General features: G+C 43.2%; 1 protein-coding gene across 2 annotated transcripts in view; it reads right to left on the reverse strand.

Moving 5' to 3' along the window:
• Nucleotides 1-1,383: 1,383 nt before the first annotated feature.
• FBXW4 (F-box and WD repeat domain containing 4) overlaps nucleotides 1,384-17,510 on the reverse strand; it is a 97,174-nt gene continuing 81,047 nt past the window's right edge. For both annotated transcript variants that reach the window (XM_084846499.1, XM_084846498.1), the window contains 3 exons: nucleotides 3,051-3,191; nucleotides 2,793-2,934; nucleotides 1,384-2,077 (listed from right to left, as the gene is read on the reverse strand). In XM_084846499.1, coding sequence (XP_084702625.1) covers nucleotides 1,961-2,077; nucleotides 2,793-2,934; nucleotides 3,051-3,191 — 400 coding nt within the window. In that variant the 3' untranslated portion in view covers nucleotides 1,384-1,960. The remainder of the gene's footprint in view (nucleotides 2,078-2,792; nucleotides 2,935-3,050; nucleotides 3,192-17,510) is intronic.

Here is a 17,510-nt window from a genome sequence, read left to right on the forward strand (position 1 = left end):
CATGGTTAACAACCCATGGTTTGTTAGCGTGGCTGAGTTCACACAACACACAGTTCAGTGACAATCCACACTCAACCTTGAGTGTGGATTGCTGTGTGAACCCAATCAGTACCAGCTTCCAACCCCTGCTCACAAGAATCTTCCTTGGTTTGCCCCCAAAACTGCACACCATCCCTGATGTTTCAAACAAAGCATGAAGGATTTTTAAAAGTATATTGTGAGGCCTCTTTTATGTCTCGCAGCATACCATCATTTGCATCACAATTTAAGGTGTCAGCTCTGTGCATTTAAAAAAGAGAGAGAAAATATTCTATTGATTCTATTGGTGTTTTCTAGTCCCACATACATGGAAGAATACCCAGACCTTGTAACTGCATCTGCCCCTTCTATCATTCTACTAGAAACACAATTCCCCCCTATTTCAATCATGCCACGTCATATGCAAGTAGCAGCTAGGAAGACTAAAAAAAAAATGCACACCTGACAAAAAAAACCAGGCCAGGTATTAACAAGGAAAAGGTGCATGCCTATCTTTAAGCTGCTTAGTGTCTCAATGTCAAGTTTTAGGTGCTCTGGTGCTTTGCCAGCGGTATAAGCACAGCCATCTGTTTCCTTGTATGGAACTCACTGCTATACGTGATTATTGCAAATAGGATAATCAACACAATTTTATAGTTTGGAGTGCTTTTCAGTGTGTCAGCGAACCATGCCCCCTCTAGGATACTAAAGTCTATTCCATTTCTCCCTCCTCGAAATTTCAGTTCTTTCTCCCCTACAGAAACTCAGTGTTCTGTGGCTGAGCTGTTGTTGGTTTTTTGCCCCCTTCATTTTTTCCCTAATTTTCTTTGTACTTGTGCTGATACCTCCCTTTTGTATCTCAGTGGCCCTGTTTTTGCTACAATCTTGTTGACACCAGTTGAGTTTGCTATTACAGTGAGTGATGGCTTCAAAAAGGATTGTATACCTTTATGAAAGGCATCAGCTGGTTAGCAGGATGCTCAGGGAATGCATCACAAATACAGGTGTTTGGTGGGAGTGGCTGACAGGGGCTAGGATACTCCACTAATGCCCCATCTCTTAGAAATTTCTGGGGCTGGATGTTGCATAGAGTACTAGGGGGAGAGATCATCTATTGGTCTGACCCATTAAGGCTGCTCTTAGATTAGGAGTGAATCCCATTCTCAGCTTTCATTGCATGTCATAGGTATACATTTCCAGCTCATATAAAGGGAGTTCCATTATGTCAACTGTTGCCAGGATGCCACATTTGTAGGAGAAATAGCTTGATTTGTGGGTAAACAAATTTGATCACAGACATCAATTCAAATATGTTGCCAATAGTCAGTTACTGCTTTTGAAATCAAAGAGACTCGCATCACAGACTTTTTGCATTCCACTTTGACAATTTATTCAGCACATAGACGTGACAGAACCAATCTAATGAATTGGTTTGTATGCTGCCAGATGGCAATAGTTAATTTGGTACAATTTACACAGAGCCAGTTAAGGCTTCACTCATAGCACAGTTCTCATTTATGAGGCAGTGATGAGTGTCAGGAAAGCAGGAATAAAAGGCTATTTCTCGACTTCACTGTCTAGGATACAGTCACTCCTTCCTAAACTAAATCCAACTCATGAACTACAGTTGGACCTGTAGCACGCACAGGTCAAAATACCATCTGTACTGATACCCCACCTCCCCAAAATGCACACGTGCTCAAGTTTACTGAATAATGACTTCACAGAAATTTAAAGGTAACAGTGAACCCCAAACTGTGTAAAATAAAAGAGTTGGAAGGAGACATTAGCTTCTATTGAAATCAGAAGGCAGGTGAAATCCCCTCCATGGGGTCCTCCTTAGCACTCAAGTGTGACTTTCAGGCTGCTTGTTTTCTCAGTAACATTTCTTCTTTGTGCTCCCTGACCTGAGTATCAGATCTGGAGTCCAGGCCAATCTGTGTCAGGAGATTGTGAAATCAAGAGCATACAGTGCAGATGCCAGGGTAGCATAGAGATGGGTGGTGCTGAAGCGTAGGCAATACACAGGACTACTGATGGGCGATGACAAGGAGAAGCTCTGTAAAGTAATAATGAAAAATTCTAGATATGTGATTTAAACTGTTCCACAGTAAGAGCCAGGGACTAGATGGCAGTCATGCAGCACCCACAAGATTCCATTCTGCTCTGTAAACCTGCAACTACCATCACAGCAAGGGGATAATAAAACTTTCTGAACAAAACTAGCTCAAGGCAGCAGTAATACCTTAAGAAATCACTACTGCACAGACATAGCCTTTCTGATGTCTTTGGAGCTGGGCTGAACCTAAAGCTTTCATAGCAGATCCCTACAGGTAATTACTTACTGTCCCGATCTATCTGATCTCATGAAATCACAGAGAGAATTCCCTGTCCTAGTACTATGTTAGTAGGTAGGCTTGTTTTGGCCTTGTAAGGATAGGGCCTGGTGATGGTTACATCTGTATGCCACCCTTCCAAAGCTCAAGGTAGCGTACATGTGTTTCCCCCATTCCCGTTTTGTCCTCTCAACAACCTTGTCAAGTTGGTTAGGCCAAGTGTTAGTAACTTGCCCAATGGCACACACTAAGCATCATGAGTGAGAGTGGGTATTTGAGCTTGGGCCTCCCCTGTCCAAGTCCAACACTCTTATCTATCACTCTTTCTATGATGCAAGCAGAAGTAATACACATCCCCATACGCATTATTCCCAGTGGGGCAACTCAGTATAGTTCACTTTCAGCCAGCTTTTGGGAACACAAGTGATGGTGCCTCACCTGCAAGCACCTAGTTTGCCGTTTATCCCAAAGACGGACCACACCATAGTAAGAAGAGCCACTTGCGATCATGTGATTTCCGTTGCTCCGAATGCAGTACAGAGCACTGTCATGTGGCTCTTCCCATTTCTTCACACATTCCCTGCAAGGGGGTGGGGGGAGAGAGAGAGAACGTTACAAGCGAGAGTTTTAGAGCATTCTTCATGAAATACAAGTTCACCAGTCCTTTTTTCTTGATTGTCAAAGCAAGCCACTAACCTTGTGCTTGTCCTTAAGTCCCAATACCGGATGTAAGTATCATACCCACAAGAGAGCAAGGTGGAAGGCGTTTCATAGAAAATATCCAAGACTCCAGCTCCTCGGTGGAAGTCTGTCCCAAGGCAGGTGACCAGTTGCCCACTGAAAAGAGAACCCAACAAGGAACTAAATCATGGTACTGAATATCTGTACACCACATAGTATCGTGTTATGGTTGTTTCAATGGAGCTCTTCTGTCAGAGCATATGTCAGTGGAACAAAGATGCTAAAGGACCAGCCAAGTGCAGATTAGTTTGTGCCCTGTCAAATAAGAACACAGCTTGTACAAAAGCATAACAGGACAAATAAGGAAAGTGGTTACTTTCCCTTTGAAAGTATAAAAGCCAGTACTCAGTTCTGTCTCTAGCACTAATCAGAACTCATGTGTCTTTGTAAAGCAGAGCAGAGGTAAGCGGTCCTTATATTAGCAAAGCTGGAGATTAAATGTAGATGACACACTAGGTATTTCTGCTGTCATGTGTGAGAATCAATAGAAGCCACACTACGTAGCATTACCTAGTGGTTGTTACTGTAACTCTACAGACATGAAGAAGGGATAAATATATACTAGGCTGGAGTATGATTTTCTCTTTGGGATACTTACACTATTTTCTGAGCACTCTGCTACTATGACTAGCCATAGCAACCCCTGCCAGGGAATGCAACTGTTCAGTGAACAAGTCATGCAGCTAATCTTTGCCAAGGATAGTAATGCTCTCAAAAACAAGATCTCACGCAAAAGACATCCCTGGTAGATTGAAGGAACATGTACTTGATATAGTGAAAAAACAAATTTGCTAGAAACAATTGTGCTTCTTCAGGAATTATATGTCTTCTGTCCTTATGCTAATAGCCCTAAGCAATCCTCTCTTGTCTTCAGATACCAGCACAGCAAGGAAAGAGGCACTCAATCACTGCAATTCTGCCTTTTGGCTGGAAAGTCAATGAGGAATTGTAAATACAAGAGTTCAAAACTGAAAAGCAACTTCCCCATGAAGCCTATGGGTCACAGCAATGAAGTGCATTCTACAGCTCAAACCCTAAAACAGTTTTGCCCATTACATTATTTCAGCATATGCGTACTATTTTATTATACGTGTAAAACATAAAATCTGAACATGGCAAGCATTTGGAAACATGAGCATCTCCATGATGCACAAGCCAGGGAGCCAGGATTAACCACAGCTCCCCTTGTTGCACACAGACATGATGGCAAAAATGTGTTTGCTGCTACATAATGTGTGTAAGGCATCCCTTGGTTTCTGATTCTGTCCTGCTCTGAATGATTCAGAAGGGAATGCTTCTGGGAAAAATTCCCCAGCTCACTACATTTTAAGGAAGCTTCTCTCCAATACTGCAAAGCAACTCCAGAGGCACCTCATTTCTCCAAGGCTCTCTCCCTTTTTTTTACTGTGTTCACACCTCTCAAAGGTAGATGGGTTGAACAGCCTCTACACTCCAGATATGCTGCACGCTCAGGATATCCTTTCTTTTGGCACACCTAGTTTGGTCCTCTTTCTAGCTTGCCACTTGCATGTAATGTTAGTGCCAAAGGTGGCAGCACTTATTATATTTTCACCACTACCACAAACTGCCTGCTCAGGTGTGAACTCTATGAATTACAAAACCATCATGCCCATCCAGACCTTTCTAGTGCTCAAATTACAGGGGATCTAGCTGTCCTCCATATTTCCTGACATCCTCCTTAGTTACTGTTTTTAGAAAGGTTTGTGGGGTGAGGGCAGTGATGAATTAGAAAATTTTCCAATGCAAATTAAGTTAATTTGCCTAGGAAAACTTTCAGTTTGTATCAGAAAATATTCTGATGTCCTAGAGCAGGGGTGGGCAACTTGTGGCCCTCCAGCAGTTTGAGCCTACAACTCCAATCATCCCTCACCATTGGCTATGCTAGCTAGAGCTGATGGAAGTCGTAGGTCAACACATCTGGAGGGTGGCCACGAGTTGCTCACCCTGCCCTAGAGAAATCTACCTTAGCATATTTATTTTACTTACAAACAAAGATAAGAAAAAGTACCCTATGTTATTTTTTTGTCCCAATACACCACAAGTATTTCACCTGAAGTATTTGGGGGGGGGGATTAAAGCACACTTACTGTGATTTAAATGTTATATAAGGTAAACATTTTTATTGGAATATTTGTAAAACTGTAAAGGTAATAGCATGTACTTCCTTTACATTGTTTACATTTAAGACAAAAAAACCCTCAAAGGTACTGAAAACTGTTGAAGCCCTAATTAATTTTAGCAGCCGATGTACATGATATGCTGACAACCACTCATCTATTTCAACAGAGTTCAACTCTCTTCCACTAAGGTTATTGGGGCACCTTCAGTTTTCCCGTCACTACTTATAAATTCCATTTCATTCTGAGACATATATGTATTTCAATGACATATATGTATTCTCTCACATACTTGCTAAGGATAATCACCTGAAAAACATTAATTACAACTTTGAAACTGCCAAGCTTGCCTAATATTGTATTTACAATTCGCATCCATTCATTTGTACTAGTGAACTTACAAAATGGAACATTTTCCACAGGAAAATAAATCATTGGAAAAATTTCCACCCCACATCACTGTAGGGGGAGTAGGGAGAGGAATGATATGGCTAAAATTCGGAGAGTCAGGGGATGGACCGTATACATTTCATTAAGGGCTCCTACCTTCCCCCTGCACCACATAACCAAGACCGAAAGGGAGGCTGAGTTCATTCCCATCACCTGAACCAGACTATCTGGTTTTTCACTCTAGAAGAACCATCCAAAGCTTCTTTCACAGATACCCAATCTCACAGCCATGGCTCAGGCTAGACAGCCTTCTGGAGCTTTTGTCACACGGTGTGTTGAAGAGGAGCACGCTAATTGCAGAACGGGAAAGAGCACAATGGCTTCTGGAAATGTCACAAACAGGCTACCCTATAGTATATAGGGGATACATGCACAGACAGGAAAAGAGAACGCAACTTTATCAAGAGACAGTGAGGACCAAATGGGCATGAAAAGCAAAAGGATCCAAGGAACAAGAGACTTTGAATAAGGCAGCTGAGTAGTCCTTCATTACAACTAGAAGGTCTGTCTAGCACAGGGCTCTCTGATTAATTAATACACGCTCCTAATTGAGGAGGAACATGCTCCATCTGTCCTCCCCCCTCCCCGCCCCACCTCCCTTACAAGAGAAAGCCAGGCTGCCACAGTTCTCACTACCACTCAGACAACAGCATCCAATGAAGCCCATTCAGCCACTAAAGACCCACATGTTCCCAGCCCTTCTCCTCCTCCCTAACGGTCTAATCAGAACTGGACACAAAGCACTGAACGCCTGCTTTTCAGACTACTGCACTGGCTCTCGCTTCATGGGACAATGCAGCCTCCACTCCCTAAAGCAACTAGCACCTCCCCCTCCTTCCAGTTATTTTGTTACTTTCTCCTCCTTGATCCCGTATCAGTCTTTCTGGGGCACCCGAGCCAGAGGCCTTAATTCCATCTGTAATCTGGGCTAAAGCCCCATGGGGGTGGGGGGGATAAAGACCACACAATAGGCAAAATAGAGTCCCAGGAGATGTTCAAACAAGTAAACACCGTTGTGTCAGAGGAGCAAAATTGCTGAGAAAGCAGATTAGCGCCAGCAGCACTGGTGTCCCCCAGATCAGAAGGTGAGCCTTGTCCGCTTGCCAGAGCCAACACGCTTCTGTGATCACAGCACTGGCGGCATGCTGGGGCCAGCCCATCTCCCCCAGTCACTCTCCAAAGAGCAGATTACGGAGAATAACAATTTCTTTGTGACTGTGTAATTCCCTCCGTGACCGTGACTGTGGGCCACTCCGTCGGGCCGCAATGCCAGGGCCTTAGCAACCATTTAACAAGACCAGTCGGCCCTAGCAATGCTCCCCCCAAGGCAAACCTCTCGGACAAGCTTTAACATCCAAGTGCAGGAATTAATCCTCATCCCTCCACCCGCCCCCAAAACCTGAATCCAGGGGTGCTGTGTTATTGCACTTACTTTTGTGTTTCTCAAGGCAGGAATTGCTGGACCAGCTCTTAAAACATTAACCCTTGGAGGAAAGGAGTGTAGTCTGTCTGGCTTATAAAACCTGCATCAGGAGGTGAAGACATTTACAGGATCAGGGCAGGAGTGAGAGGCAGGCCTCTCATCATCTACAGAAAGCAAGACTCCTAGCCATGAAAAGAAACTGGGCCCTCAAGTACCACCTAGCCATTTAGGGAAGGGACTGGAAGCACAGAATTAGGTGGATAGGAGCTACAGGTATCATGCTTAGTGATGCTGGCCAAATGTGCAAATACACAGTACTCTCTGCATCAGTACAGACTGGGAATTGCATTTGGCTCTCTAGAGACCTGGATTGATTCCTCTGGCTTTTTCCTGCCTGTTCAAACTGATCCACATTGAATATTCATACTGCAGCTGTGGAACTGAAAGAATTGTCTCAGAAATATTCCCTGGGTCATGGCTAGACTGCATAGAGGCTCTCCTCTACTATATATTCCAATTGGGAAACTCTCCAAGTTAAAAACTTGACAAATGCCAATCGCAGAGCATGATCTATAGAGATGCTTCTGTATCAGGGGTGTGGAAGAGAACCTGTGGCCATCCAAATGTTGTTGGACTCCAAATCCCATCAGCCCCAGAGAGCATAGCCAATGGTCAGGGATAATGGGAGTTGTAGTCCAACAAGGTCTGGAGGGCCATAGGTTCTCTTCCAACGTTCTATGCATATTAGAAAACCTAGATATTGGGTAGAGAGGGAAAATAGTTAGGTAAGGCCTCATTCATCTGAAATAACATGGAGGTGATCTTCAGGGAGCTACAGTTATGTTGTAGCCGACCCCAAGACATTTACAAGACACATCAAGGAAGAAATTGCGAAGGCATAACAATCAGGAAGCATTCTAAAACCAGTATATCCCCATTTATAAGGAGAACCTGTTAGTGCAAATGAGCTCTCATTATGTTGTTGGGTCCAGAGGAGCTTGCCACCTCACCTTTTATTCTGACATGGGATCTTTAGCACTTACAACTGCTACATTTACTCCCTCACCCACACATTCCCTCTTGTGTCTGAGACACAACTCCTCCATCAGCACCTCACCTACCTTCTAGGCTGGGAAAGGATAAAATCCAAGCGTGCTGGCAGATGGAGATTATTCAACCTCTTCTGCTTAGACTTGACCCTGAGTCCCCTCTCATTTATGTAGAAAAATGATTTCAAAGGATGTAGCCATATTACTCTGTAGCAGCAAACACAACAGCCTCTCCTGTAACAAATGTATTGTGTCATAAGGTTTCCTAAGCTATAGCCCATTTCATCAGGTGCATGGAGTGCTCTGAAGAGTTTTGTAGGCCCATACACAGATGGATACAGATAAAAGAAACAAGAACAAAGCCACAATGTGGTACAATGGAGCACAAGGCAAAGAAAACTCAAGAGAATGGTAGGTGTATCCTAGTCCTATCTAGAGCACAGATGGAATTCAGGATCCAAGTCACAGTAGGTACCATCACAAAAGGAAGCCTGCCAAGGAAGAAGCAATCAACAATTGTAGGACAACAACAATTGTAGGAGAACTGGAGAGGTCACCCTAGCACTGGTTTGTGTGGGATGGGATGAAACAGAGAAAGCATTTCTCTGTTTCCTCCCTCTAGTACCACTGGCAGACAAATGATGAGGCATCTTCTCTTTAGACTCTTTATTTCTGGAAGTGTGCCCATTTGACTTCCAAAGTATTAAGGTGTCCTGGGTCAAATGCAAAGCCTGGATGTAGGAGCCAATGCAGACACTACTGCAGTTGATTTACCCACAGAAATAACTCCTTGTGTGAGCAGTCTACTCATTTCACTACTTGTATGACTAGACCATTCATGTGAACAGTTACTTCCACAAGTAAGCAGCCTGCAGCAGCATCTGCACCGGTTCAGCCAATTCACTCATTCCACCACCATCCCATTCAGCAATCCTTCCAACTCCACAGATGATTTAGCACTCAGTCCCAATTCAGCCTAATTTGGCTGAATGTCACTTGGATAGGTCTGTATGGAAAGCAAGACTCTGGGATTCAAACCACTACACACTCATTACTGAAAGGCTCTTCTGTTCATAACACTACATGAAGACACTTGGACTCCAACCAACAATGCCCTTCTTCAGTTGGCAAGAGACTCCTGTATCTCTCACTACCACCCAAGCCCCTTCCAAGTGTCATAGATGTCTTACTAGGTTGAGGGCTGCCTGCTCAACAGTTTGCGTGCTGAATACACATCATCATCTGGGATGAGGGCTGGAATTTATTTTGTCAGCAGTTCTCCTATTTTGCCATAATACTTTTCCTGAAACAGCATTTAAGACACAAATCTCACAACCTATACTGGAAAATCAGTGGCATAGCCAAGACTAAAATGCCAGAACAGAATCATATGACCTGGAAGCTCCCTGACTGGGTTTCTTTTCTAAGCCCAGTCTTCAATCTGCACTTTACTGCCCAGGGTGGGCTCCAGCCAGAGGCCACAAAGAGTCTTGCAGACTTTAATGCCTAGCAAATATAGGCATGAATTTTCATAGGCAAAGGCCTACTTCAGTAGGTGCATCTGGCATGGACTCTTGGCTAGAAATCACATGCATTTAATTCTGCTGCTACTGACAGGCTGCAGCAGAGGATGTTCAACTGGGCTGGCCAGAACAGTGGTGGGGTTACTGTTTCCTCACCCATAATGTGTGCACACACCAAACATTCAGCATGACCTAGAGACAGAAGTGGCAAGCTGTTTTTTGAGAGACGACATAAAATTTTGCAGACTTTTTGGAGGAGCACCAACTTCCCCTTTCCAAGCATTTGGAGGGTCACTAGGAAGAGGCTTTACTTGACCTGCATGTCCTCCCTTTCTCTCCTTTTGTCTGCCAAGGCAGCCAGAGCTTCTGTGCACACGCAGAAGTAATTGTATATTGGTTCATTGTTTTCTTGCTCATCACCACCATCTTAATCAAATGCGATATGAAATTGATTCATATCCTAAATTAGAATATGAACACGTAAGGATAAGGATTTTGATAAAAGTAAGTTAGCACAATCAAGTAACCTCTCCTCTTCCCAAGGGTTTAAAAATTAAACAGTATTTTTCTAACAAATCTGGCTCATACAAACTCTACAACAGCACCAGCTTCCCTGCAGCTCTTCCTCATTCAAGTCTCATAAGGAGGCTATAAATTCCACTGTCTTAAGCTGATGCTGTGAGAAGATCACACATGCCTCTATTTTATCATGTGCATGCATGTTAAAATAAACATGTTCATGATCTTAAGCATGTATATCATCCTTGTGTGACACTGGTCAGAAAAATATTTCTAACACAGGCTTAACTTTGGAGTTGAAGCTTAGCACTTATTCCTTATTTATGATTCCTACTGACCCAATCAGAGAAGAAAAAATGCATGTGTAGTTAAAAGGAGCAGGAACAGTTTAGGTTAGGCTTTTGACTGCCAAACACAGTGGCCCTGTTCAGACATCACACTAAGCCATGATGGTTAGCATTTTTGAGCTATCCACGATGGCTTAATGTGATGTCTTAAGGGTGCTTTTCCCAACCATGGTGGTTTATTAGCCATAGACTAACCATGCTCACTAACCACTCGCTGCAACATAGCAGCCCTAACCATGGCTTAGCGTGACAGCTGAACAAGCTCCCATGGTTAACTGAGTGCTACCATAGAGCTCTGTGGCAGGAGCGGCCAAAATCGGCCCAGCCACTCCTGCCAGCGCTCCAGATCTCCATGGTCAAAATCCGCCGAGCAACACATGACACGGCAGCCAAGAGCCAGCCTCCCCACTCTTTGTCCCCACCTGAATACGAAAATTGGAGAAGCGCGTGGGGAGAAATGATGCTTTCAATCCCATATCACTGTTATTGGCACAGTGACCTTGAGCACTTAGCTCTCCCAGGCACAAGTACCTGTGTCTGCTGTGATAAGGGAAAACATCCCCGCTGGCTGGCAGCTGGCCAAACAACATCATCCCTGCCTCAAATGGTACCCCTGCACCCAAACCTGCACCCCCCAGCATCCATGAAATGGCCACCCACAGCAGCTTCCTCTGCTGAGGCTCCAAAATGGTCACCCACAGCAGCTTCCTCAACTGAGCCTCCAAAATGGCTGCCTGCAGGAGCTTTCTCCACTGAGGCTCCAAAACAGCCACCTGAAACAGCTTCCTCCACTGAGGCTCCAAAATGGCTGCCTGCAGCATCTGCTGAGGCTGCTGGGAAGCATGGCAGCCCATCTGGAGGACTGCAGAAGTTAGCAGTAACCATGGTGGTTAGTGAATAGTTAGGCTAACCATGCTGCAGGCCATGGTTACCTGCACATGTGGCAGGGGCTCTCGTAGTCGTTAGTGCTAACCACCCTGCACCATGGTTAAGCTAACTGCCCTTCCCCAATATGCATCTGAACAGGGCCTTTGGTTCAACCAACTGCAATTAGTCAACTGAAGAAGAGCCAGGACCTATACAGTTCCAGAGCCAATATAGAAATTCAGTACCCATGCCAATTTACCTACTGCTTAATTTTAACCAGCATTATTCAAATGTCTTTTTCCAAAGACAATTTAGAACACAAAGATAATGTTGCCTAACGCTATTAAATAAAAATGAACCTAGGATACTAACGAAAGCCTTTGAGCCATACAGAATTGCACCTATGGCCACATTGAGTAAAATCAAATGTACATCCTACTGAGAGTAGACCCATCGAAATGAACGCAACTTAAGTTAGTCCCAACTAACTTAAGTTCCATTCATTGCAATGGGTCTACTATAAGTAGGTCTTATGTTGGATTTTACCCATTGTGCCCACCCTTATTTTTAAAGGTCTTGACAAATGTCTGTGTTCTCTTGACAAATTCCTGTGTTGGGGGGAAAAGGTCACGCTGTTGCTTTTGTTTACAAGGTGCAAATAAATATTACAGGAATGCAACATATAATGGCAAGAAGCAGATCAGAATGAGCAAGCAGTTGATTGCTTTGATGAACTCACAACTAAGAGTTTATTAATAAAGAATCAATATATATTCCTGGACCATTTATAAATGAACTAGAATGAAAAGCGCTCTGGGGTGCAACAATAACTGGCTTCCTGTGACAGGCAAGAAAAAAAAGTTAACCTTGCTTGCAATGCTTCCTGTGCCACCTGGAGCCAAGCATGCCCTTCACTTCAGCCGGGGTGGCAGTGATAGTGGCGGTGGCGGGGTGGAGAAAGCTTTGCCCTCTTTTCTTCGGTGACTCTGAATTAGCCCACACACACTTTAAAGGGTCCAATAACGAGATACAATTTCTTTACCTTTCCTGGCTCTGGGATGCTGGAAGTTTTTTGTTGTCCGGGTTGTCGTAAGGTTAAGTTCAGAGTATAAACTGACAAGCTAGCTATGGGAAAAAGCCAGTTTCCTCAAATAAAGCCACAACGGTGCAAAAGAGACCCCTCTGGGGCTTTTATTTGGGAAAACAAACAGAAATGGCACCAAGCCCTTCTGCTTTACAGGCCAATTTAACTATCAAACCAACTCTCTCCTTCCCAGAGGCAAAGAGGGGAGAGAGACACGGCAATATGACAATGGCACGAAACATTCGGGGGAAGAAAGGACAAAGCAAGCTGTCTGTCTCCTTGTCTTTCTTGTTCAGGGTTCTTTTTCTTAGCACACGTGTGTTCTTGTAAAAACGATTAGATTGCAATTTGTATAACATGGTGACCCCCAAATTCAGACGTTTAACCCCCTTTCTCTGCAAAGAATGTGAAGAATGTCTCAAAGGTGGGGGAAATTCTCTCAAATTGGGGCGGGGGGGCAGTAAGGAGAACCGGCAGGGAGTTGTGTGGGAATAAGCCACTGTATAGGTTCTTTTTGAACAGACAGCACTCTGGAGGTCTCCTTCGGCCAGCAGACAAAAAAGAAAGGAGAGGAAAGGAAAAAGAAAGAAAGAAAGAAAGAAAGAAAGAAAGAAAGAGAAAAATTGAGATTCCACATCAAAACAAAGCCATCCGTTTAAATGAGCCAGCCCAAACTGGCGGAGGGGGTGTGCTGTGTTTGTGTGTCACCATCCCACATTTAGGTGCTCTTATTCTTTATGACTTCTGTTGATTATCTTGCCACCTAGAGGAAAATAAAAATGGTCTTACAATTCATGAACATGAAACTGATCAGAGCCAGAGGGCTTCCACTCACACCTACTGGAGGGTTTTGTTACAGGTGTCGCACAGGTGCCGTATGAACATAAGAAGGGAAGCAAAAATAATCAGATATCATGAGTCCAAGACAGATCCAAGGATAAACATTGCTCCTTCATTTGTATACTAAGAACTCCCAGTGCTACAAGGAGGAACTAAGAACATGGAAATTGCAAGTCCACCTGAAACACATTAAAACTGTGGTCCCAAGCACATTTACTTGGAAATACATTCCACTGAAATCAATAAAATTTACATCCAAATAAAGGTGATTGGAATTAAGGTATAAGTTGCACTAAAGAGAAAGACAGCAGGAGAGTTGCTTGATGTGTGCATTCTACATGTTCATCCACATACAGTGCACATTCTGGAATGCTTTGGCACAAAATTTGACGGACTGAGAATTTCAATTTGTATGGCTCTGGTTAGGGAGAAAACCTTTGATAAAGACTCTGATAGCAAAAGGAGACTTCAGGCAGGGTTCCAGTTATTCATAGGAAATTAATAAATCTTAGTAAGAAATCAGGAACAGGGCTTGGGCTCCTTGCACTATTCTCAATTTCTCACCTCTGCTTCCTATTCCCATCCCCCACTCCCAATTAATCCTTTGCCACAGAATTTGCCACAGTTTGTTGTGATCCACACAATCAAAGGCTTTAGCGTAGTCAATGAAGCAGAAATAGACGTTTTTCTGGAATTCTCATGCTTTCTCCATGATGCAGCGAATGTTGGCGATTTGATCTCTAGTTCCTCTGCCTCTTCGAAACCCAGCTTGTGCTTCTGGTAGTTCTCGGTTTGCATACTGCTGAAGCCTAGCTTGTAGGATTTTGAGCATCACCTTGCTGGCATGTGAAATAAGCGCAATTGTGCGGTAGTTTGAACACTCTTTGGCGTTGCCCTTCTTTGGAATTGGAATGTAAACTGACCTTTTCCAGTCTTGCAGCCATTGTTGAGTGTTCCAAATTTGTTGGCATATAGAATGCAGCACTTTAACAGCATCATCTTTTAGGATTTTAAATAGCTCAGCTGGAATACTGTCATCTCCGCTAGCATTGTTGTTACTAATGCTTCCTAAGGCCCACTTGACTTCACTCTCGAGGATGTCCGGCTCAAGTTCAGTGACCACACTATCATGGCTATCAGGGACATTCAGATCTTTCCTGTATAGTTCTTCTGTGTATTCTTTCAACCTCTTCTTAATCTCATCTGCTTCTCTTAGGTCCCTGCCTTCTTTGTCCTTTATCATGCCCGTCTTTGCACAAAACGTTCCCTTGAGATCTCCAATTTTCTTGAAGAGATCTCTAGTCTTTCCCATTCTGTTGTTTTCCTCGATTTCTTTGCATTGTTCATTTAAGAAGGCCTTCTTGTCTCTCCTTGCTATTCTCTGGAACTCTGCATTCAGTTGGATATATCTTCCCCTTTCTCCCTTGCTTTTCGCTTCCCTTCTTTCCTCAGCTACTTGTAAAGCCTCATCAGACAGCCACTTGGCTTTTTTGCATTTCTTTTTCTTTGGGATGGATTTCGTTGCTGCCTCCTGAACAATGTTACGGACCTCCGTCCATAGTTCCTCAGGCACTCTGTCTATCAGGTCTAATCCCTGAAATCTATTCCTCACCTCCACTGTATATTCATAAGGGATATGATTTAGGTCATACCTGAATGGTTTAGTGGTTTTCCCTACGTTCTTCAATTTAAGCTGAAATTTTGCAACAAGAAGCTCATGATCTGAGCCACAGTCAGCTCCAGGTCTTGTTTTGACTGACTGTATAGAGCTTCTCCATCTTTGGCTGCAAAGGACATAATCAATCTGATTTCGATACTGACCATCTGGTGATGTCCATGTGTAGAGTCATCTCTTGTGCTGTTGGAAAAGAGTGTTTGCTCTGATCAGCGTGTTCTCTTGGAAAAACTCTATTAGCTTTTGTCCTGCTTCATTTTGTACACCAAGGCCATGCCTGCCTGTTATCCCGGTGATTTCTTGACTTCCTACTTAGCATTCCAATCTCCTATGATGAAGAGGACATCTTTTTTTGGTGTTAGTTCTAGAAGGTGTTGTAGGTCTTCATAGAACCGATCAACCTCAGCTTCTTCGGCCTCAGTGGTTGGGGCACAGACTTGTATTACTGTGATGTTGAATGGTTTGCCTTGGATTCGTACTGAGATCATTCTATCATTTTTAAGATTGTACCCCAGTACTGCTTTTCCCACCCTTTTGTTGACTATGAGTGCTACTCCATTTCTTCTAAGGGATTCTTGCCCACAATATTAGATATGATGGTCACCTGAATTTTATTCGCCCATGCCTGTCCATTTGTGTTCACTGATTCCCAAGATGTCGATGTTCAATCTTGCCATCTCATGGTTGACCACCTCCAGCTTACCTTGATTCATTGATCTTACATTCCAGGTTCCTAAACAATATTGTTCTTTACAGCATCGGATTTTCTTTTCACCACCAGACACATCCACAGCTGAGTGTCCTTTCGGGTTTGGCCCAGCCGCTTCACTCTTTCTGGCGCTACTTGGAAATACCCTCTGCTCTTCCCCAGTAGTATATTGGACACCTTCTGACCTGTGGGGCTCATCTTCCGGCGTCATCTCTTTTAGCCTTGTGATATGTTCCATGGGGTTTTCTTGGCAAGAATACTGGAGTGGGTTGCCATTTCCTTCTCCAGTGGACCACATTTTGTCAGAACTCTCTGCCATGACCTGTCCATCTTGGGTGGCCCTGCACGGCATAGCTTATGGCTTCACTGAGTTATGCAAGCCCCTTCGCCACAACAAGGCAGTGATCCATGAAGGGGATACAAATTCTACAATGAGAATAAAGCTTGCAAAAACTGGACATTTATGAAAACATGCATACTCTATTTTAAGGATATAATTAATAGTCAAATAATGGGGGAATGAGAGAAAAGTTTGGCACACAGCACATCAGGCTCTGGATATACATTAGTGTGGGCGATATCCAAATTATTAGAGCTTGACTCTATCCAAAAAGTGTACTTGCACAATGCCCCCAAAATGCAAAGCAAAACCACAACTGATTATTCATCAACCTCTAAAAAGTGTATCCAACATTCAAGTCAGACTAGCCTCTCCAGATATACCTGAAGAAAAGCCCTGTTTCCCAGACTCCTCTTAACTTGAGTCAGGTACCGATTAGATAAACCCATACACTTTCCCTGTTAACCATCAACTGCATAAAGCTTTAGAGGGGGAAATATACAAACCAGCACAGAGACAAGAAAGAAAAGTTTCTTTTGCACATGATCTCTGAATCAGACTGCATTCCCAAAACTAGTCTACATTTTGATCATGATTCCTTAACCAGTAACATCAGTATTAGCATCAACAAAAGAGATGCAACCATTGACTATACTAAACAATACATTAATATATAGAACATTCATTTACTCTTCTCATACATACCCTGGCATAGAGCACATTAATGTTTCAGGAAATTACCCTCCATCTTACCTTGAGCCAGCCATGCCACACATACATGGCATACAGCCATGCACATATGTTTATAGTCCTTTTAACTAGGTGTGAAAGTAATGGATCAATCAGTATAACTAGCTGATCACTTTACCCACAAATTAAAAATGTGGGTTTTAAAATGAATAACTGTAATCTCTGATTCCTCCATGTGCCATCTATCTATAGTTCTTGTTGAAATAGTCAAAAATGTATCATGTACCTACAGCAGCTAGATGCTATACAGATAGGTACAGGTCCTATACTGAACAAGTCAGTCAAAACAGTCTCAACCTGATGGTTTACAATCTAAAATCGGCATGATGTCAGAGGAAAATAAGGGAGGGAGGGCAAGAGAAGCAGAAAATAGGAGATGAGGAATGGGATAATGCAATTTTCTTACAGAGGACTCTACAAACAGCATCAGTGTAGGAAATGTTTATTATTTTATCATTTATGTATTAAAACATTTTATTTTGCTTTGCCAAAGGTTTAAAGCAGTTTACATCAAACACAATAAAATAGACACATTTAAAACAAAAACAACACTAACAACAAATATCAAACATAAAACAAATCCAAGCAGCTGTAGAAACAGGACTTCAATCAAAAGGAGTAGGGAAAAGGAAGATCTTACAAACTCTTTCAAAATACAGCAAAAGGGTAGTTTCCCTCCCCTCTTCTGGAGGGAGGTTCCG

This window comes from Heloderma suspectum, chromosome 3 (assembly GCF_057233095.1).
Source record: "Heloderma suspectum isolate Gila_16-S chromosome 3, 16-S_ref, whole genome shotgun sequence".
NCBI lineage: Eukaryota > Metazoa > Chordata > Lepidosauria > Squamata > Helodermatidae > Heloderma > Heloderma suspectum.